General features: G+C 38.6%; 4 protein-coding genes across 7 annotated transcripts; 3 read left to right on the plus strand and 1 right to left on the minus strand.

Annotated features, from left to right (window-relative positions):
* The first annotated feature begins 431 nt into the window (after positions 1–431).
* LOC135673475 (cytochrome P450 704C1-like) lies at positions 432–2,975 on the plus strand. The gene is made up of 6 exons (XM_065182474.1): positions 432–762; positions 1,218–1,433; positions 1,536–1,823; positions 1,905–2,240; positions 2,302–2,505; positions 2,600–2,975. Exons 1-6 carry the CDS (start codon positions 472–474, stop codon positions 2,777–2,779), a joined length of 1,515 nt encoding a protein of 504 aa, XP_065038546.1. The 5' UTR covers positions 432–471; the 3' UTR covers positions 2,780–2,975.
* A 915-nt stretch (positions 2,976–3,890) lies between these two features.
* On the plus strand, positions 3,891–6,397 carry LOC135673476 (cytochrome P450 704C1-like). Its single transcript, XM_065182475.1, has 6 exons — positions 3,891–4,227; positions 4,520–4,735; positions 4,802–5,089; positions 5,177–5,503; positions 5,595–5,798; positions 6,057–6,397. Exons 1-6 carry the CDS (start codon positions 3,931–3,933, stop codon positions 6,234–6,236), a joined length of 1,512 nt encoding a protein of 503 aa, XP_065038547.1. The 5' UTR covers positions 3,891–3,930; the 3' UTR covers positions 6,237–6,397.
* Positions 6,398–7,070: 673 nt separating this feature from the next.
* On the plus strand, positions 7,071–10,210 carry LOC135673478 (uncharacterized). 4 transcript variants are annotated; one of them, XM_065182481.1, is made up of 5 exons: positions 7,071–7,316; positions 7,786–8,033; positions 9,295–9,475; positions 9,638–9,784; positions 9,878–10,210. In XM_065182481.1, exons 1-4 carry the CDS (start codon positions 7,170–7,172, stop codon positions 9,758–9,760), a joined length of 699 nt encoding a protein of 232 aa, XP_065038553.1. In that variant the 5' UTR covers positions 7,071–7,169; the 3' UTR covers positions 9,761–9,784; positions 9,878–10,210. The 4 variants fall into 4 exon arrangements, with proteins under 4 accessions (XP_065038553.1, XP_065038552.1, XP_065038550.1 ...); XM_065182480.1 differs by having other exon boundaries at positions 9,903–10,210; XM_065182478.1 differs by having other exon boundaries at positions 9,921–10,210.
* Positions 10,211–11,253: 1,043 nt separating this feature from the next.
* Positions 11,254–22,410, minus strand: LOC135673477 (uncharacterized). Its single transcript, XM_065182477.1, has 4 exons — positions 21,763–22,410; positions 20,312–21,163; positions 15,605–15,640; positions 11,254–11,472 (listed from the first exon to the last, which is right to left on the minus strand). The coding sequence occupies exons 1-3, from the start codon at positions 22,301–22,303 to the stop codon at positions 15,606–15,608; spliced, it is 1,428 nt and encodes a 475-aa protein (XP_065038549.1). The 5' UTR covers positions 22,304–22,410; the 3' UTR covers positions 11,254–11,472; position 15,605.
* Positions 22,411–22,426: the final 16 nt, after the last annotated feature.

The following is a 22,426-nucleotide window of genomic DNA, read 5'->3' on the forward strand; positions in this document are numbered from 1 at the left end:
TCCCTAATTCGAATATCCAAATCTCATGGCTTAGGATCGTGTAAGCACTACGACAAACACTACAGCATCAGAATATCTATGGGCATACAGTAAAAGAAAAGACAACACGGCAGTTTCTATGTTTGTCTTCTTATGGACGACATTGGTTCGTTCGTCGGAATTTTTAGCTGAAACATTGAAGCTCACATGTTTCTCATGAAGTTTGCAATGACAAAATTAGCTCGACTCGGTTGACTGATTCCCCCTCCGTGAAACACACCGCAAAAGAACAATATAGTGGACTAAGAAAACGACAGTGCGGCGGGGGGATTTCCAAAGCAACAGGAAAGAGCCACACGAATCCTCCTTTTTCTTGTACACCTATTGCTTTGTTGTGTCCGACTGTCCGTCAAACACCTGTCCCGCACAAGACACTTCAATCCTTATTTATCGTTGCATTCTCTACAAGCAACATCTTCACTTGAAGCCCCCATGGATTTCTTCTCTAGTTTCGTCTCTCTCGCTGCTGCAGTAGTAGGCCTTTTGTTGCTGGCGACCCGCACCTGGAGAGCCCTCAACAGCAACAGGAAGAGATACCCTCCGGTGGTCGGCACCATCTTCCATCAATTCCTCAATTTCCGAAGGCTTCATGACTACCACACGCAGCTTTCTGTCAAGCACAAGATCTTCAGGTTGTTCTCACCCCTCTGCCACCAGATCTACACCACCGATCCCGCCGTCGTCGAGTACATCCTCAAGACCAACTTTGATAACTACGGCAAGGTATTATTGTAATCTCCCGACTTCAATGACTAGTTCTCATCGGAAACTTAAGCAATTATATTCCATTTTAGTTCAATAATTAATAAAAATTTAATTTCTTATTGAGATTTTTATTATAAATTTTAGGATATCTCTATTGGCAACTGTTTTATTATTTACAATCTCATCTTAATAACTTTTCATATTTCTAAGATATCCTGTGCATGAAAAACATGAATAATCAAATTCAATGATATGAAGATCGAATAGGAGGAAGTGAAAAACAGTTTTTTATATTTTTAGGATTTAAGATATTAAGTTATATACCCAAAAGATGATATTTGTTTTATTAGTTTTTTAATGGTTATACGAAGTAAGGGGTTACCAAAGGGCAATCTCATAAGTTCTATTAATTAAGATAATGACAGCATAAGACTTGGTAGATTAATAATCATGTTTATCCTAATTCGATTCAGGGATGGTATAACTACGGAAACATGAAGGATTTGTTCGGAGATGGTATATTTGCAGTAGACGGTGACAAGTGGCGCCACCAACGAAAACTTGCCAGCTTTGGCTTCTCTACAAAAGTCTTGCGAGAATTTAGTGGTGCTATTTTTAAGCGTAACGCAGTCAAGCTTGCTCACGCCCTTTCTTCCTATGCCACTTCCGATGAGAAGTTTGACATGCAAGTAAGTATCAGATCCCTTCTTGTTCTCAGAGGATCCACATGTATGCTTCTCCCGTTAATCAACAAGTCAACGTAAGTGCTTGTGATCTGCAAACGTCAACAGGACCTGTTGATGAAATCCACCATGGATTCCATATTCAAAATCGGATTCGGAATGGAGTTGAACTGCTTGGATGATTCTGATAACCGCGGAAGTGAATTTGCCAAGGCATTTGATGTTTCGAACGAGTTCATCATGATGCGATACGTAAACGCCTTTTGGAAGGTCATGAGATTTCTCAACATCGGCAGTGAGAAGACTCTCAAGTCAAAAGTCAAATTGGTCGACGATTTTATATACAAACTGCTACGCATCAGGGTGGAAGAAATGTCAAACGAAGGAAGTGATTCAGTGAGTGAATCCTTCAAGTACACCCTTCCTTTTGTGGATGATCTGAGAGATGATTAATCACTCTTTTTGTCATAATTACAGGAAGGGAAAGATGATATCTTGTCGAGATTTTTGGAGGAGAGCAGAAAGGATCCACAAAATATAGATTTAAAATATCTGAGGGACATAATTCTTAACTTCGTGATTGCTGGAAAAGACACCACGGCAGGCACACTGTCGTGGTTCTTCTACTCGATCTGCAAGAACCCACCGGTGCAAGAGAAGATCTATCAGGAAATCAAGGAAGTGATCGAAGCCAGTGAAGATGCAGGTTTTGATGCATTCGCGGAGAGCATAGATGACGAGTCACTCAACAACTTGCACTATCTTCATGCCGCCCTCTCTGAGACACTAAGACTATATCCTGCAGTTCCCCTGGTAAGTCAAAATGATAGAGAACGTTGACTGTTGAAGCACACTAAGTATGTATGAAATGCAGGAAAACAAGGTGTGCTTTGCTGATGACATTCTACCTGGAGGCTACAATGTGAGGAAAGGTGATATTGTGTTCTACCAACCTTACGCGATGGGAAGAATGGAATACCTGTGGGGAAAGGATGCCGAGATATTTCGCCCGGAGAGGTGGCTGGATGATGGTGGTGTATTCCAGCCCGAGAGCCCCTACAAGTTCTCAGCCTTTCAGGTGAGGAAACATCAGGATATTAGGGTTGGGCCTTCTCGAGAAAGCAGCTTGCATGCGTGCTGATCCAAATCTAAATGGCTATGTTTCATCGCAGGCTGGTCCAAGAATTTGCTTGGGGAAAGAGTTTGCCTATAGACAGATGAAAATATTTGCAGCGGTGCTCCTACGCTTCTTCAAGTTCAAGCTTGGTGACGAGAAGAAGGATGTTGAATACAGAACCATGACGACTCTCCACATCGATCAAGGCCTATACCTCCAAGTACTCCACAGATAGAATACGTGTAGCATACTTTCTCCAGAAGTATATTTAAGCCATGTATCTGCTGTAGGGATGTATTTGGAAATCTAACATCGACGAGCAGTATCTAAGGTTTCCCTTAATTTTTCTTGGGTTGACATGGATTTTGTGATTTGTGATAAAGATTTTGATCTTCCATTAAATCACTTTAATTTGTGCTGATTTTTTGATATATTCATTCTGATCTTACTATTTTTTAAAGTTGAAAGGTCTTTCCCCAACATTTATATTTCAAGAAGGCCAATTTGTGGATCCTAAAGCACAATTATAAGCAGCTGACTTTGACTCCGAGTCTACTGGTCGTTTACGAAGGTGATGGCATCACAAAAGCTGGAGGACTAAAGCAAACATTATGAAAGCTGACCCTACTTTTTCTCAGCCAGTCATTGATATCTTTTGTTTTATTTGGGGGATTCGGGCATCAAATAAGTGTTTAGAGTTTTGATCATCTTAAACAGTGATAAAAAAGTTTCTGATCAACGAATCCATATAAACCAACTCACGTCGAGTAATCATAAAGTTTTCTTCTTCCTGCGTGACTAAGCCGTCACATGATGGGTTTTAACACCATTATTACACAATTCACCCACATTAAATCTTTCTGTAACATCTCGACCAATGACTTTACCAATGACTTTTGGGCAAATGTTGGGCAAATGTCTAAAAAAAAAATCTTAAATATTTATTTGGTTTTTCGTAGAGAATCCTCCTTTCAGTTTATTCTCATCGTACCTTTTTTTTTTTTTTTAATTTTAAATAAAATAAAATTATTCCTAAGTTTCGACCTTCAACTCCACCTCATTGACCACTATTGTCATACCCACATTTATCGATTGTGCCCTCGTCTATTATTAGCAATTGTAATTTCTTTCTCGTCTATTATTTGACGAGGGTAAGAGCGACGAATCGTAAGTGGCCACAATCGGATAGTAAGATAAAGGTGAGATTAATTTATTTTTTATAAAATAAAGATTATTATGTGACAATAAAAAATATATATTATGCAAGAGAAAAAACAAAAACTTGTGATTTTTTTTTTATTTTTATTGGTGGCTCCGCTTATCACACTCGGATATCATATGCAGGCTAAATTCCCAACCGACACAGTAGTAGCCGGCTTCTTCACCATGGATTTCTGCCTTGGTTTTATCTCTCTTGCTGCTGCAGTACTGGCCGGCCTTTTGTTGCTGGCTGCCTGCACCTGCGCAGTCCTCTTCCGAATCAGCAGCAGCAGATACCCTCCGGTGGCCGGCACCGTCTTCCATCAAGCTCTATACTTTAGGAGGCTCCATGACTACCACACGCAGCTTTCTCGCAAGCACAAGACCTTCCGGTTGCTCTCTCCCCTCTGCCACCACATCTTCACCGTTGATCCGACTGTCGTCGAGCACATCCTCAAGGGCAACTTCGAGAACTACGGCAAGGTACGCAGCTCGGTCGACAACAAACAATTAGCGGTGCTTCGATCGTAAATCGCAAATCAATGTTTTGAAGAAACTGTTCTTCTTTTCTGTGTTTAATCATAAATCAATTCATTAAAATTTAGTTCTTCAAAGATCTTTGTATCTTTCATCCTCCGTGAACCCTTTTTCCCATCCTTAGTGTCTAATTTAACACAGAAATCAAATCATCGAGACCTTTTTCCTTCTCGTTTACTAAGATAGCAACATGATATAAGAACTCTGTATTAGTAAATATCTACTAATTCTGGTTCAGGGATGGTATAACTACACAAATTTGAAGGATTTGTTTGGAGATGGTATCTTTGTAGTGGATGGTGATAAGTGGCGTCACCAACGCAAGCTTGCTAGCTTTGGGTTCTCCACCAAAGCCATCAAAGATTTCAGTGGTGCTGTTTTCAGAAGTAACGCAGCCAAGCTTGCTCATATTATTGCTTCCTATGCCAACTCCAACGAGAAGTTTGAGATTCAAGTAAGTACCCAAGTCAATTGTGTTCGTCTCCGCAGTGAACTGCTTGTGATCCGTAAACGTCTACAGGGCTTGTTCATGAAATCCACAATGGACTCCATATTCAGGACTGCGTTTGGGGTGGAGTTGAATTGCTTGGGTGGTTCCGATCATGCCGGCAGCGAGTTCGCCAAGGCATTTGATGCTTCAGGTGAGATCATCACGCTGCGGTACATCAATGTCTTTTGGAAGATCATGAGATTTCTGAACATTGGCTCTGAGGAAACTCTCAAGAAAAAGATCAAAGTGGTGGACGACTTCGTGTACAAACTGATACATCTCAGGATTCAGCAAATTTCAAGCACAGCAAATGATTCAGTACGTGAATACATACTTCTATGCACACTCCGATCTCTCTGTTTCGTTTGGACGAATCCACCTTGTTAATCTCTGTTATGACAACAGGCAAAGAATGAAGACATTTTGTCAAGATTTTTGGAGGAGAGCAAAATGGATCCACAAAATATGAGCCTCAAGTATTTGAGGGACATAATGCTTAACCTTGTGCTTGCCGGAAAAGATAGCACCGCAAGTACGCTTTCATGGTTCTTCTACTTGATCTGCAAGAACCCCTCGGTGCAAGAAAAGATTTACCGGGAAGTCATGGAAGTGATTGAATCTAGCGAAGTTGATGCATTTTCGAGAAATATAAACGATGAGTCCCTCAACAACATGCACTACCTTCATGCCGCCCTTTCAGAGACACTAAGATTGTATCCTGTAGCTCCAATAGTAAGTCGATCGAAATAATGTTGATATCTAAATGGTATTGTTCCAAATTAAGCGTGCATGAATGGTGATTGCTGAATCATACACAATGCAGGACAATAAGGTTTGCTTTTCCGATGACATTCTACCTGGTGGCTATAATGTCAGAAAAGGTGACATTGTGTTCTATCAACCTTATGCGATGGGTAGAATGGAATTCCTGTGGGGTGAAGATGCAGAAATCTTTCGCCCAGAGAGGTGGCTGGATGATGATGGCATCTTCCAGCCTCAAAGCCCCTACAAGTTCTCAGCCTTTCAGGTGAGGAAACAGATGAGTACTACAGGACCTTATGCTTAATTTCCATTCTTCTCAAAAGACAAGAGTAGCATATATGCTGGTGTATCGATCATTAACTTCTTCAGGAGAAGGAAGGAAAATTTTAGTAGACTCAAAGCTCAATACTGCATGTTCTACACGGTGTTTAAGCCCTTATATGCCATAACAGTTAGAATGACAGATAATTTTCTCTGGTGATCGAGCTGGTTCATGAGTTCTCTTTGTGTTGTTTCATTCAAGGCTGGTCCGAGAATCTGCGTGGGGAAGGAGGTGGCCTATAGACAAATGAAAACATTTGCAGCGGTGCTTCTGCGCTTCTTCGAGTTCAAGCTCAGTGACAAGAAGAAGGTCGTCCATTACAAAACTTCCACAACCCTTCTCGTAGATGAAGGTCTCAACCTTGAAGCACTCCATAGATAAAACTTATATAGCTACCAATTTGGGCAATGTCATATGGCTCACATTGAACTTGTTGTATGTGAGAATACGCATAGAGTTTCACTCTTCTCTTGCCTATAACAATGTTTTACAATGACTTTGTATTGGATAAATATATTATCTCTGCATCGATACATTTGGTATATCATTTGTGCAATACTTTGTTGCAAGATTAGGTCCACATATAAAAGTTTAATCAGCAAGCATACATTGTAGTTCTTAGGGGAAACGTCATACATCTTTGGCGTCAAAGCAGTTTTTGCTTACCATTTGCTTATGATTTCAGAATTACTATTATAAATAGAGTAATGGCTTTATCTTACCTTTATTATAGAGTTTATCCTATGCTAATTAGTACTGCTAAAGTTTTTTTTTATATGTGGACTTCCATTTATATTTTATGTCTATATTTTTGATATTATAATTATTCTTCTTATGATTGATCGAAGAATTTATACATCCAAAACATTGATTGATGTATCAAAAGATTATCCAATAATCAATATCACCGATAAAATTTTACCAGTGATATTAATAATTAATATCACCTATAAAAGATTATCCAATAATTTTTTTACCGGTGGTTAAAAAAATAATAATTAATAATAGGATATTAGGATCAAATTTCGCTTTCACCCCTCTATTTATTGTGATCGAAGAAATCCTTGCGGAGAAAAAAGAAAGGCAAGTTTATAAGATTCGTGCCGTGCACGGAGACTAAAGTCTCTGATTGCATCTGCCGTTCGATTTGGGGCCAAAAAGGTAATAACGCATAATACTGGGAACATCGGCTAAAAATAGTTGCAACCGCAGACATTAAGCGCAGCATCCGAAAGTGGAATTGGGCGTAATCTGTAATTAGATCCTTATTGGATTTAGATCCTCCAATTTGGAGAGGTGGGAGGACGCAAGGAAATGGCGACTCCCGGCGAGAACGATCAACAGTCGAGGAAGAGGAAGAAGAAGACGGCGGTCGGCAAGGAGATCGGCGGGAGGTGGCCGCCCGTCAAGCCCAAGAGGGATCTCCAGATCAACCGCCTTAAGGGCACCAACCTATTCACGGTTTGATTTCCCTTCACCACCCACGATGAATCTTCCTTTATCTTCTCATGCTCTTAATTGCTTTTTTTTTCCCCTTTGTGCTGTCTTGATTTGTGTTTTGATACTCTTTTTTATTTATTTGCCATGTTTCTTGGATTGTGGAGGGTATTATTAATTGTCTTGAGAAATAATGAATATCAAAAGAAGCCATATATGTGTAGTGATTGTTGTGAATCCTTTACCCAGTGTATTCTACATGAAGAATATCATGTTGTCTAGGTGTACTTGGAGCACTTCACCTACTTTGATTACATGGGACATTGCCAATCTAATACATATTGGTTAATCATGCACCGAACTGAACCATTTAACTATTGAATTACATTCGAGTGGGCATTTGTTGTTTGTCTTAAGAAGTTTTTGGTAACATGAAGAGATGTTCTTTAAAGCACTATCATCAATTGAATCTCCTTTTGCAAATACTTTTCAGATACCAAACTTCTTCACTAGTTCTGAATCAAAGGCCTTCGTTCGAGCTGCGGAGTCTATTGGCTTTATCCACCAAGGAAGCCTGGGTCCAGCCAAAGGTGAAGCCTATAGGGATAATGATCGGATATCAGTCACTGATCAAGGACTTGCTGAAAGCATATGGCAGTCAGGCCTTAAAAGAATATTTGATGATATTAAACTTCAGGGAAAAGTTGCTATTGGTTTGAATCCAAACATTCGTTTCTACAGGTTATGACCGAATCTTTTTTTATGTTTCTTCTATCTTTACATTATTCTGTGCTCTTGATTCTACATTCATTCAACATTAAAAGAAATAAAATGATCTTTCCGTAACCTTAGTAAAGGGTTCCTTGATGTCTGGACTGCCACATTTTGTTTGAAAGAAAAAATGTCATTCATGTCAAAAAAAAAAAAAAAGTCGCAAGAGAGATTAGGCAAAAAGCTTACTGTTGCAGCTTAACAAAAAAAAAGGAGAATCCATTACTTCTACCAAAATTTACCAAGTCACAAGCTTCAGAATTAGCGTTCCTAGGCAGGTGGTCAATTTGAACAACAGATAATTTGGCTAATAGAACTCTAGCATCAGGTAAATAGCTAAAAGATGCCAAGTGATTTCAGCAGTACCGTTTACAAAATTGATAATGTTCAGTGCATCAAGTCGGATCCATAAATTACTCCAGCTTACCCTCTCTGCATGTTTGAGGGCTGCTAAAAGAGAGAGTGCTTCCACAATTATGGGAGTGCAAGCACTACAGTGGACACAACCAACAGGACTGTGTTGCCGGTTGTCGTGAAGATGAGTTCCAATAGCTGTATGGAAGCCAGGCGAAACCATCAGATTCCAGAACGCAGTCATAGTAAGCGTAGTTTGGGTCATAAATGTTAGGATTAGTATCCCTAAACCCCTCAGAAAAATGACTGTCATGAAGTCATTCATAAGAGCCAGTGCTTTGTGTACTAAAAGTAGAGGTTTGGACTGGCAGTTGTGAGATATGACTTTTTGTATTAAGCCATAGACACCAAAGGAGTACGAAATAAGTGAAAGAGTCCGTCTGGAGGTTGTTCTGTCAGTTCCCCTTTTTAACGGAATCCACTTCATGAGAATGTGATTGATGGTGTTAAGCTTTTGATGAAGGATAAGCATGGGATTAGGTTTGGAGAAAGTAGACTGGAATCCCACATTTTGTTCCAACTAGACTTGCAAACATAATTATTCCACAGGATAGAGAGTGATTTGTAGTGTTTGCTATTGCCGTTCAGTTGGATGGTCCAGGATTTGCCTCTTTGGGGGTCTTTGTTTGAAGGAAAATTGTTGATAAAACAAATTAATAGTGAAATACAATGAATGTAGACGTATTGGAGAATTTACATATGAAACCACGAGCATTAGGATATGGTTAAGGTTCTTTACTGGATGTACATAATGCATTTATCATGGCAGAACTATTAGTTATTATGCAAAATGTGTAACTTGTTTTACATTCTTCAGATATAAGGTGGGCCAGCGGTTTGGTCGACATATTGATGAGAGTGTTGACCTTGGAGGAGGACACGTAACACAGTACACCTTATTAGTATATCTCACTGGCAAGGGCAGCAACCACGACACGTCCATGCAATCTCTAGTCGGAGGGGAGACCGTCTTTTATGATCGAGGAATCGTAGAGGAGGTATATATCAACCATGGACTGGAGACAGTAACCTTTCCTATTTCCTTACCACAATGGCATTTACATTTCCTTTGCGATTTCTTGTTCTTAGTGTCATAAATGTCCAGAAATTTAAGAGTGATGTTCTTTATTGTGTTCCATGCTGATTGTTCTTCATTGCAGGTTGCTCCAGAAGAGGGAATGGCTCTGCTCCACATTCATGGAAGCAAATGCATGCTACATGAAGCCCGTGTTGTTACAAAAAACGTCAAATATGTGTTGCGTTCCGATGTGGTTTTTGCCTGATGCATCCAAAACTAGTCCCTTTGGGTAAGGCACAGGCTTACAAAGCTGATCTTTCTCTTTTCTATTGGCTCGAGAGTTAATTTGTTGACCTTCTCCTTTCTATTTACTTCATAGAAGAGTGGTGAAACTGAGTCTTTTGAAGCTTCGGCATGGTTTGCAGGAACAAACTCAAGTTGCTGTTATATTTATTGATCATGCTTATATTGCCTACTGCAAGCGAGAGGATCATAACCTACCTACTGTCTATCAGGCATTGAGACCTGCGGCCAGGGGATCTTTTTAAGAGTGGTGATGTGGAATGCAGATTTAGAGAAATGAAATCTAAGCTGCCATCATGCGATTGTACCCAACGAGACTTATGCCCTTGGCATTACGATTGATGTTTCTCTTGCACAACTTGAGTTTTACACTGTGTAACCTTGCATGGATAAGGATTTTTTTTTATCCCAATCTCTGCCTCTGCTGTCTCGTGTCCTCTTAATCGAAGGCATTTCCCACCCACCTGCTTGGTTGCAGGTCATCTTATGTCACACTTATCCCTCTCCAGATTCCAGATCCAAAGCTTACTCCCAGTACTACAGGATTTCACATCTATTTGATGTGCAAATGTCTCCCATCTCTGATATTCCACATGCAAGCTGAAATGGGGGTACAGCTCATGCTAAGAAGAACATGGTCAAGATCTAGTTCCTGCTCATAAGCTATTTGATAAGGCTTTTCCCTCTTTTTGTTCTTGAAACTGCTGTTCCGACACGAAAATAATATAACTGCAATTTGTGGTAGGAGAAACTTCTGATATAGGGAAATGTGGGATAATATGAAGAGTTAAAACGAAAAAAAAAAAATACTAGAAAATTGTCAAGAAGTTTGGGAGAAAAGAATGGGCTCCAAAAAGAATACCGAGGTTGTGAAACAAAATTAAATTGCTACTAGAGCGAAATTGACAGCCCTGCCAGCGTATGTTATCTAAAACAAGCTCAACTGTTCTTTCGAGTCATGTCTCATAGTTCAAAGCAGCAGAAGCTTGGTAAAAGAATGAAACTCCTATCGACAGGGCTGCAGTCGGATATTACAATTTTATGCATGCCTTCTTTTTTTTTTTGAGAAGATGTGAATGACTAATAACCCATAGAAAAGAGAAGTACAAGAATTTGCAATGTCTCTTCACTGAAAACATGAAGGGAATCATCCATCAATCCAAATTGGTGACATGTAGCTTCTCCTGTAGAATTAAGGATACCTAATCAGCACATTAGCATATCAACAAGGATCACCTTCTTGTGCCTGCTATGTAGATAATTTTTGTACATCCAATTTCCAGATATAACTCATACCTATGATGTCACAGGTCAAACATTGATGACAGAACAATAATAACACCGAACAAGTATTACTTAACGAGAATCAAATACATGTTCCGGAAATACAAAGAGTAGAAAACCAGCATCCGTCCTCCCTTCCAGGATAAATGAAGAAAAAAAAAACATACGATGTGCAGAGGGAGGGTAAAAATAATAATTTAAGTGCAAAGATTTGTGAGCTACAAAGCGGTTTCTATGAAAAACACCGAACATATTAGACGTTCAAGGATTGATATGGTCTGCTGCACATACCGTACATGTACTGAGGCAAACAAGTAGGACATCCATTTAAACAAGACATTTATCCACTGGCACAATCATCAAAGTGCCCAATATCCACATGACATCCACCTGCAAAAGGCAAGGACATCCCGAGCAAACTCTTCAATGGTCAAAAAGCTAGTTAGATGCTTCTAAACATCAACACTAGTTTGTCTGCAGACTCAGAAAAGCCATCTCGTCATTTAGAAAAGCCATTTGCCTGACCATTATTTCAAGATTTTCGAAGCTCCTTGTTACTTAAAAAGCTGGAAAAAATGTAGAAAATATTTTTTTGGACAGAAAATAGAACCTATTCTGGAGGGTCCCAAGTCCGATTAGTGTATCATGCCTAAACTGAAAGCAGGAAGGTCATCGTCTTCTACTTACCAGAATTGTTTATCTTGCACGACTACCTGATGCTGTCATCTGTTTAGTGGTGGAGAGTGACATTACTACTCTACAAGAATTTGCAAGATTTCTCCACAGTTTGGAAGGTTTTAGGCTGTTTCCATGGTTTCAAACTTGGGATCACCTGTTGGACTCTAAATAGAACCTTAGACTGAGACTTTTTTTTATGTGGCACAAAGGAGGAATTTGTTTCTTCTGTATGTTGAATGGGTATGTCAGTACTTTGTTTATTGCAGTATCAGAACCTGGCAGGCACGTTAGATTCATGTGACATCAAAAAGCATGTTGATTGCTAAAATAGGAGAATGCTGGAAGTAGGTGTTTTAATGTACCATTGTTCTATAGGATGTTCATCCACAGTAAATAAGAAATGGTTACTGGAAAAATTATTTGGAAGGTCTTGCAGCAAATAAAGTACAGATCTGTCTCCAGTTGGTCTTAGTGAATTACAAGACAATTTCTCAAAAGAAAAGTTTGGATTACTGATGATAGATGTATCATGTGCAATAGTGAAATGAAATCATGTGACCATCTGTTAATAAGGGGTGAAGTGGCAGATGAGGGTTTGGAGTTTCTTTAAAATCTGTACCAGTGCACCTCCTATGTTCTCACTGGTTGAACAACAGACAACCTAGAGAAAAGCTTCTATTTAATGTGTTCTCTTGTTGGCTGGGATTCTTTATCTTTGACATAACGTGGGTGTTACCCATGAAAGTCAACAGGTGCTTCTGAGGAAATGTTCAAGGCCAGCCAAGCTGAAAGACATGGGTTTAAGCTACTGGTAAAGATGCTTGGCTTTGGGTTCCAGAGATGGTTGCCTGCTGTTGTAGGGTTCTCTATTTTGTTGGAGTTTTGTTGTTTCATCTCTTTTTTCTTTCTCTCTCTCTCTTTTAGTTCCCTTATTTTCACTTTCTTTCTTGTTTCTACCTCCATCTCATTCTTTTTTAAAAAAATTGATAGGGTAATTATCCCATCCTTCAAAAAAAGAAAATTTGAACAGTAGCTTTAAAATATTCTTTTATCAACATTTCCTTTCCCAAGTTACAACCACAACTTGAGTTTCTACCTTCTCATGTCACTGAACACATCAAATAAAAAAGGTCTAAAAGCAGTTGCAAAGTTCATGCAGCTAGGAGGTCAAATAATGCTGAGAGTACAAGCATAGCACATACAAAGAAATTACAATTTTTGAAATTACAAGTCATAATTGTCAAATAGCTAAGCTAGATGACTTCTTGTCATGACCCAACCAATGGGCAAATTGATCCATGACCCGACCCAATAGGATAACTAATTCATAATTTGATTAAACCTAATATATTGGTCCAAGATGTTAAACACAAGTTAATACTAGTATATGTATTAGACTTTTAAAGTCAATCTAAATCTTTGTCCATTTCTGATGTAGGATTAAATCAAGTGCTGGATTTCTCATAGAAACTAAAAGAATAGTGTAGGTAAAAACCAACATAACAAATTCAAGAAAGTTCACTTTGTCATTTTTTAGTTAGCATATTGAATGTTTCATATAATTCTCAGAACTAAGCATTCAATTTCCTTGACTTTCTAGGCCAGAGGCATATTAATATTCAAAAGTACTTCGAAAACATATTAAAAAGATAAAAGTATTACTCATGTTATTATTTTGTCAACACGTAGGTTTTTAATTTCAATGTGTACCGCTCAATAAGGGTGGTACATACCGGTCTAAGAGCTTCTCGACATGCAAATTGCCCGTTACTAGGCGGTACCAAAGTTTTGAACTCGATACAAGGCTGTATCGGGTGAAAGCGAAAAGATCAGTCTTCCAACCTACAGACACAGACACAGGGAACATTGGTGCAAGCAGAGTCCCATCGTCAAATTCCCAACCCAAATCACAGCGACGGAGAATATTAGTTGCAAGAAGAAGAAGGGGATTAAATCCAAGGTAAAGAAAGAAGACCGAGATCGAGGAGAGATCGTCGTGGCGACGCCGAAAGGAGTCCCATCAATCGACTGTAGGGTGAGGAGATGTTGCCGCACTGTCACGCACTTAGCTAGTTTTGCCTAAGTCGTGTGGCACCCTTGCGTGTCCATCCGCAAAGGTCAGCCTCTCTGAAACCTCCTATGGTCCCTTAGGACCTACAAAATAGAAAGCGAGTTAGAGAAAGCGTCTCACTCGGGATCCACAAGCAATCATTTCATTAAACACTTCATAGCCAATGCAAATTACAAACAGACTTTACAAGCTCTGAACGGTCGCACAACAAAGGGTCCAAAATGGTCCACTACAGACCGAAATCCCCACAAGTGCCCACATGACACAACCTTTATTTGCAAGCCTAGGACAACCACCAAAACTAAAGAAAATGGGACTGTTAATCCTACTACAAGCTCTTTATATGTTGTGCAAAGCATAAACAAAACCGAAAGACATGGACATACATAAACATTACATCGAACACCCCATTTACAATTTTGTTCGTGACAGCACGACAACGACGAGGTGAAGTGGCTGGTGGAGGGCATCATCAGCATCCAACACAACGCCTTTTACATGCACTGTGCCTTCCTTGGAACCCAATCCCATTATGATGCACTAATTGCTAAACCTAACCTTCACCAGTCGCCCAATGTTGTTCTGCTTCTCGTTTGACCCTAATCTCCTATCCTTTGTTAGGATTCCAATGACTTGAAGGATGCGCTCAGGTACTTGATGCAGATGCTATCGGAGTTGCAGACCTCTCTGCTCTCCCCGCACCCCCGCACAAATACTACGAACTCTGTGAGTTGGGATATCTATTTGATCTTGCTTGTAGTGAATGCTACTTGTGTAGAAGCTGGATCTTAATGTTTTTCTTTTCCAGGGACTAGGAAGATATGCGAGCGAGGGTTTTTAGTTATTTTAGGCGTACCATCGGTACACCTCGACACGTACTGTACCAAGTAAGGCTCAATACGTTGGTACGAACCGAAATTGTGAACCTTGATCAATACTATGTATATATAAAAGTAAACACGAGTCACAATCAAGAATATGCTCAATGCACATATGATGGTTGAGGCAAGAATAGCTAGTATTGTGAGACTTATTTACTACCTAAACACCAAGGTAATCAACTGTGACAATGGTGACACTGAGAGATACAGAGGAAAAGAAAAGAAACACAAAAAGAACTTTGTGAGACTAAATAAAAACAAGGCAACATTCGATATTAGAGATAAGCACACAACAAACAATATCCCAATTTGAGTCCAAAAGGATGCAGGCAAAGTAAAGAAACTACTTCTATAAATTGATAAAAGTCATACTAGATAATCAATAATAGAGAAAAAAAATCTAGGATGGCAAGTTATAGGTATGTTTAATACAGGAGTGAGGATAGAGAGAAGTTACTTGAAAAACAAAAGCAAGTAATAGGAACTCATGATTTTGTTACTTTTATTAGCATTCGAGAAATCATATTATCACAGGGTCACGTTTCACAATTTAATGAATTTTATACTTATTTGATGGGACGGTTAAGAGATCCTACTAAGATTTGGAAAAAATTTGGAAACAAAATTAAATATGTCAAACTAGCTCATTCAGCAAACTTTACAAAACAAAAGTTTGATAAATGGTGAAAAACATTTTGGTTATTTACACAAGAATGAAGAAGATATTAAAAGATTTGGTTATTTACACAACAATGAAGTAGATATTAAAAGCTAGAAAGATAGAAGAGAGACTTGCAATAGAAAACACTCAGCATATGCTAACAATAAGTTTCTGTAATGTACATATTTAGTGATACTATTGTCTTAATTAATAAGAAGAACCAGATATTACCTTAAATCAGCATTAGAGTAAGAAGCTCTATGTAATCTGCAGCAGAATAAGTTAGAATAAGATGAAAAGTATGGAACACAATTCGATTTATATGCCATGAACTAAGACAATTTGAGATAAATTCATAAATACCAAAAAAGTAAAAAGTTTCATATCTGTAACTGAATCTTCAACAAGGGAGATTAAAAAAGACAGTGCACATTGGATGAAAGTAGTTGGTCAACATGGAGTCATGTACCTTGTGTTATGTGCTCACAAATGTCATTTAGGAAACCAGATAAATTTTTTAAACAACCTATGAATCAACAAAAATTGGACGTGTAGTAATGACTACGGATCTTTGAAATACTACACTTACAGATCTAAGATGAGTTCTTAAAATTGATTACTTTGATGTAAGTTCCCTTTTTATTGTGTTTAAGGAGTCTTAGACAACCTAATACATTAGATAATTTACTGAGAGAATTTTTTATCATAAAAAAATTGTAAGCCAAACGATCATAAAATGAAAACCGAACTATGTGCTTCCCCATAATTTCCATAATAATTTTGATATTAAATTATAATTACAAATTTTCTTCCCTCACCACCAAAAGATAAAAACAAAAACATCTAGGTTTCTTTATGATGTTTCACATTGGTGTTGGAATAAAAATATTCCACCTTTCAACAACCTATAAAGCCACTACCAAGCCCTACCAGTCCTAAATTATGAGTTCAAGCTAGTGCTAGCTACAACATGCAGGCTAGTTTATCCTCTGCTAGTCAGCTCCTTTTGATCTCCAAAATAGCAAGTGATTCTGTTACAGAATGACGAAGGCCTTCTAAGCCCATTTCTAGTCAAGTTAGAACGCAGAGGGCTAATCAAACATCCTCTCTAAATCTTATCAATAATATATTTAAAATTTTCATTTTTCTTGTATATTTTCCTATATGCTCATGCATCACTTGTTGACTCCAGCAACTTTTATGATTTTCTGATATTGCCAATGACAACATTATCCTCATAGAAAGGATGTTTATTAGCTTTCCAAGGGGAGCTGACCATTTTGTAAAATTTCTCAAGTACAGCCACACAACAATACCTTCGAGCAATCTAGTATTTTCACGGGTGTCTTTAATAGTATGACAACATCTCCTATTGTCCAGTATGCACTTCTCTCTTATTCACATTAATCTGATCATTATGATGTTCATAAACAATCCACGATGACAGAATCCTCTGTTTCATAAATCTAATCTGATCATGATGATGTTCATAAACAATCCATGATGATAGAATCCTCTGTTGCACTAATAGACCACAAACCAATTTCGTGCACACCTTTTGAAAACATGATTGTGGACATGCACAAGCATGTGGCAGAAAGACATCAACGAACCAATGTCACCATAGCACAATCTTCATCAGATCCAACTAACAAGAGTGCTACCATTTTATATCATCAAAGAAGCCTTGATGCCTCTACCTACTTCATAACCTGAAGAATTTTCTGGAGGTTCAAATAAGTCCTTAAATCATCCTGGAAAATTCACAGGCCTGCTGAGATTAACAATGGAGCACCAGCCTAGCAACTATCAAACTCGTACATAATCTGTTAGGAGCTGTTCAGCTGTTGGAAAAAGTGCTATCCATTTTATATCATCAGTTAAGCCTTGGTGCCTTTACCTTATTTATAACCTGAAGGCAAGGTTTGCAATTTTGTCCGGTACAATACAGTTTGGTAAGGATGGTATTTACTGGTCCGATGACTTACTGATATTACAAACCAGGGTAAACTGGATGGTATGCCTGGTTCAAAGCCTATACTACCCGCTACACTCAATACAGGACCTATATTGGACAGTTTATTTGTTTTTTCAGCCATTTTTTCAGGATTTTCTTGAGGCTCGATATGTCCTGGTGTGTCGACACTGAATACACACGGATCGGTATGGTACCGCTGTGAATCCTGACCTATACACTATCGGTACACGAAATTGCAAACCTTGCATGAAGGATTTTTTAGAAGCCCAAATAAGCCCTCTAATCATCTTGGAAAACTCACAATAGGTTGAAATATTTTAACCAGTACGTGGTTAACCCTACACATAATTTGCCGGGAGCTATTCAGCTATTAGAAAGCATGCTAGGGGTAGGTTGCTCAAGCATCTAATATCTCCTCAAGTTCTAAAGCAACGGAAGTCAATTTTGCCCACCATATAAAATTTGGCTTCAGTAAGTGGTGATAAACAAGGGCAACATATAAATTCAATCAATTCCTAATTGTTGAATGTACAAATCATAACGGTGACTAAACTTATTTTTTATGACGTAACATCTTTCCAGAACATGTTAAAATAATGGACAGCAAATTCAAAGACATATATGAACAATAAGATCCCCACCCTTCACCTCAGAGTTAGGATGGATGCAAGGAACAGAGAATTGTTGAGCAAACAGGTGAGGGTTAGTCTGGCCTCCTCACTAAATGATATTCTACTTTTCATCTTTAGTTGAATATACATTTTCATCGTTATATTTTAGCTTGTGTTTCCAGGAATCCCTAGAGTCCGATTATGAGCCTATCTAGCATCTAAGATTCTTAATATGATTATAACATAGGGTAGCCATGTTGTTTAACTCCTAATATTAATATTTGGAGAGTTCTAGTTGTCTCTTTTTGATAGGATATTGGAAGAGACAGCATCAAGAGACAGGATTATCAAAAGAACATCATTTCTCACATAAGACCTCATATTATAAGCTAGCTATATATGTGGTTGTAGGCCCTTGAGATATGGTTTAGAATTTATTTATTTTCTTTACACAAATAGTAAATTAGTTTAGAGTGGTTAATTCTATTCTCGTGTTTTATCATGGGAAGCCGTTTCTCCACCTCAAACTAAAGAAATACTTGATAATAAAAGGGTTAGATCCTGTCAATTTATACCCCAACTGCTGCTAGACAGCACCAAATACATCCCATTACTCCCACAACTCTCCCTATCCCACAATGCCACTGCTTCCCAAAACCATTTCAACAACACATTGTCCTAAATTTTCTAACAATAGAAGTCCTATAAATCAGCCTAAAACATAATCCAAAAGCCACAAAATCCAAATGCCTGAATCTAATTGTCAGTAAGATTGAAAGAACAATTGGAAACAAGCTGAATCCATTACTCGGTTGTATTATATATGTTCTGTACATATCCTCTAAGCTTGTTTGTGTGATACTATTGTTGTAAGCATAAAATCTGTAATATGCTATATTAAATACGGAAATAATCTTTTATGCTAGGATTGAAATCAAATAATTAGATTTGGTTTAACGATGCATACCTTTTGATGTTATCTGAAAAGATATCTCTGTTTGATCTGCAAAGCACCGTCTTTAATCTAAGATCGTTATGAATCTGTAAAAGGAACTAGATCCTTCTCCTCTCTTCCTATCTTGTCACAGGACTACCTAGATTGATGGTTAGGGAGAAGAGTTGAGGGAAAGGCTGTAATCCCTCAACTGAAATAACCTTTCTATTCCTCTCGTTTCTTTATTGTCTTATTGCTCAGTCCCTAGAGGTTCTATCTATTTATAGGCGAGAGCAGAGAGTCTAGGATAAGTCATTAAAAGAGTTTCTCCCATCAAGGTTATCTCCTAAGGAATCCTACTTTAAGTTGACTTCTTTTCTATTGACCAATATATTCCATCAGAATTCAATTAGTTATATTATATATATCTTATCCAATTATAAATGACCACAAAATCTAACAATTGTTACTTAGCATTATGCTTATAACTTTACAATCTGGTAATCAGTATTTGTGTTTTTGTTCTCTCTCCATTTCTCAGCTTTATAGAGCAAACTTCATGCTTGCCATCCACATCGTATGTACTTAAACTCGTTACATAACTAAATTTACTTTTACCTACAAAGAAACCCAAATGTCTTAATCATTGCAAGAGGGAAAACATGTTGACCAAGCTCATAAGCTTTGTCAAAGCTACAGTTTTAAGGAATTCCTAATTTGCCATTAGTAACTAAGAAAGCCAAGTAAAACAAAAGATGGAAATTTTCCCTTCCCAAGACCTATATTTCAACAAGATCCACTTTGAAGGCTCTTCTTTTGCTAATTCTATCATCACTAAAATATACATCAAAAAGACAAATAGGAAGTATTGCTCTAGATCACACAGCAATATGTATTGATTGATATTTATCAGGCTGATGAAAAATTGACGTCAAGTCATATTATTTATCTTCTTTTCCATGATGCTGCATGCTATATACAAATGTATACTATAACCATTGTATGAAAGAGCACAACATATGTTAGATAAAAATATAAAATTATCATGCTATACAAATAACTATATATATAGCAAAATCATATCAATTTATAGAGAAAAAAGTATATCAACATATCATGGCAACGAAAGATAAGAAGTATGAAAATGTTAAGCTTCCTTTTGATTGGTGAATCTTCACACTGATAATACTGGTTATACTAATATTTATACATGTATTGTATGATGGAGTTGCAAATGAAAACAAAATAATTACAATGACTTAAGATTATATATCATACATATAAAATTTCAGAATTGACAGGCTGCAACACACCAAATAAGAAGAAAGAAAATCACTTGATGAAATTGATTCATTGATTTCTCCTCGGTTTATCCAGCCGATTAGCATCATGAATTCAATTTGTAGAAGAATTACCTGATGAAGCATTTACAATCTTTTGACGTTTACTTTCCTGGTCAACTTCCACTCTTAGTCCCATTCGAGAAATTTCAGGTGTAATAACTGGTTCCTTCTGCTCAAGTTCAGCTACTTTGTACTGGTTTTCTAGATTTCCATCCAGCAAGTATCGCACTGACAATGTTGCCCATTCTCTCAATAAAGGCCAACATCCATCAATAACACACCGTCGCAAGAGCAAAGAGATTCCATCTTGCTTTCTGATATCATCTTGAACCTGCTTCCTTCCATGTAGGAAATTGCAAATGACAGAAACTACATCTGTCTGAAACCCTACGTAAGGACAAACTTTCAAATATGTGGATGTCTGTATTGCCCAGTTCTTAGTAATATATGTGGGATCCAGTTCTCGAAGAAATCTTAAAAGAAGTTGTAGGAGGCCTGCAGATAGCAGTGAGTTAGCAGGGTCCTCTGCAGCTGGCAAGGAATGAACCTTCCAGCAACATATATTCCTCAGAATTACAAATGAGTACTTTAGAATATCAGTTACAAGCCAACAAGTGGGAGAAACAGAATGGCTTTGGGACCTAGCATCAACAACTGAAGAAGCTTCTTCCAAAACTTGCAGAACACTTAGAGCAAAATGTTTGGAAATGCTGTCAAGATATCCAGGCCAGCCAGTCAAGTAGTCTGATAGTGTTTCAAGTAGGAACACTTGCGCATTAGAAAATTTCTTATATGTGCAGTCAACACCACCGGAACCATCCAATATAATTGTTGAACTTAATCCCTGAAACACTCTGGTGAAATATGTTCCCTCCATACATGCTTTACCTAAGAGCCAATAGAAGTACTCCTCTTTATGACAACCTGCAAACCAGAACAAATCATGGAGCCAATATTTTAAATAAACAACTACCACTTCACCAACCTTGTAGGTATCTTTCACGATGCTGGAAAGAGAGATGCCAGAAAACATAATTTGAGATGTGTCAAAAAGTCCATGATTTGAGGAATATAGGCAACAACGAAAAAATAATTGGGTCTGGCAGCATCTACTTCTAAGCAATTTGAAGCTTCATACATTCTGGACCTAACAGCATTAGAACAAAAATCAAGCACAGAGATGATTTTAACTCGTACTCAGAAAGCCACTGCACTGTATTGAACTCCTCCTCATGCAAATTCTTTGCCCAAGATCAGTAAGATTTAGAAGTTAAGTTTCGATTCTTGAATAATAGACTTGAAATTATGCAAAACAAATGAAACGGACCAAAGAAAAAAAAAAAACAGAAAAGGTAATACCTTGTTTGTTTCAGACAACAACCTAGAAACAAGTTTAAAGAAGATAAGAATAAGACATATCTAGGGTTCAGCGCTTAATGCCAGCAAGATTTTAACATCTTTAAGAAAGATAATATGGTTTAGAAAGATTTTAAATTTGTGAGAAAGAAAAGGCAGAAACTGACCTCGGGACATGGTGTAGACGATGTTCAAGACGATCGGCAAGCCTCGCCCGGCATCACAAAGCTCTCCCAATCTCCGGCGCCCTCCCGTGGCAGAACAGCACGTATCCAAGACCATGCAGAGGCTATTGCACACCGCAGGGTCGGACATCGCAGCAATTTTGCGGAACCAGACGGGAAAGAACCGGGCCCAGACGGCGGCGCGGTGCGCCTCGCCGGCCGAGGCGACATTGCCCAGCACCTGAAACACCGTTCGCACTACCTCAGTCGACACGGGGAGGCCGGTGAGAAAGACGGAGGCCAACCTATCGACGCCGCCCGACTCGACGAAGGCGTCCTGGTTAACTGTCTCGTCGGCGCAGAGGTTTCGGACGAGGCGGAGGCGGGAGATGAGGACGGGCGCGGTGGAGGAGGAGAGGCGGCAGAGGACAGCCGCGAGGGCTCCGTCGGCGTTGAGCCGAGCGCGGCCAGCCGCGGTCCTTGATAAATTCACCAGTGATTCCACGAATTCCACACGATCGTAGTCGTCAGCCGGGTGCTCCATGGCGAGGGTATCCCCTGACCCCTGGGCTCCGTGCCGTGCTGCCGTGAAGCCCTTCTCGTCGCGCGCTTTTGCTTGGTTGTCTCGGAATCCCTCGCCCGAGTTCGAATCCGAAAAACGGCAATT

Source organism: Musa acuminata, chromosome BXJ1-5 (assembly GCF_036884655.1).
Source record: "Musa acuminata AAA Group cultivar baxijiao chromosome BXJ1-5, Cavendish_Baxijiao_AAA, whole genome shotgun sequence".
Lineage (NCBI taxonomy): Eukaryota > Viridiplantae > Streptophyta > Magnoliopsida > Zingiberales > Musaceae > Musa > Musa acuminata.

Excerpts from the sequence above, each read along its gene's own strand:
- LOC135673475 (XM_065182474.1), top strand. The coding sequence starts at position 472 with ATGGATTTCTTCTCTAGTTTCGTCTCTCTCGCTGCTGCAGTAGTAGGC. Across the intron at positions 763-1,217 it reads ACTTTGATAACTACGGCAAG|GGATGGTATAACTACGGAAA; the intron begins GTATTATTGTAA and ends AATTCGATTCAG. Across the intron at positions 1,434-1,535 it reads ATGAGAAGTTTGACATGCAA|GACCTGTTGATGAAATCCAC; the intron begins GTAAGTATCAGA and ends AAACGTCAACAG.
- LOC135673476 (XM_065182475.1), top strand. The coding sequence starts at position 3,931 with ATGGATTTCTGCCTTGGTTTTATCTCTCTTGCTGCTGCAGTACTGGCC. Across the intron at positions 4,228-4,519 it reads ACTTCGAGAACTACGGCAAG|GGATGGTATAACTACACAAA; the intron begins GTACGCAGCTCG and ends ATTCTGGTTCAG. Across the intron at positions 5,090-5,176 it reads CAAGCACAGCAAATGATTCA|GCAAAGAATGAAGACATTTT; the intron begins GTACGTGAATAC and ends TTATGACAACAG.
- LOC135673478 (XM_065182481.1), top strand. The coding sequence starts at position 7,170 with ATGGCGACTCCCGGCGAGAACGATCAACAGTCGAGGAAGAGGAAGAAG. Across the intron at positions 8,034-9,294 it reads CCAAACATTCGTTTCTACAG|ATATAAGGTGGGCCAGCGGT; the intron begins GTTATGACCGAA and ends TACATTCTTCAG. Across the intron at positions 9,476-9,637 it reads ATCGAGGAATCGTAGAGGAG|GTTGCTCCAGAAGAGGGAAT; the intron begins GTATATATCAAC and ends TCTTCATTGCAG.
- LOC135673477 (XM_065182477.1), bottom strand. The coding sequence starts at position 22,303 with ATGGAGCACCCGGCTGACGACTACGATCGTGTGGAATTCGTGGAATCA. Across the intron at positions 21,164-21,762 it reads CGTCTACACCATGTCCCGAG|GTTGTCATAAAGAGGAGTAC; the intron begins GTCAGTTTCTGC and ends TCTGGTTTGCAG. Across the intron at positions 15,641-20,311 it reads GATTGTAAATGCTTCATCAG|ATTACATAGAGCTTCTTACT; the intron begins GTAATTCTTCTA and ends ATTCTGCTGCAG.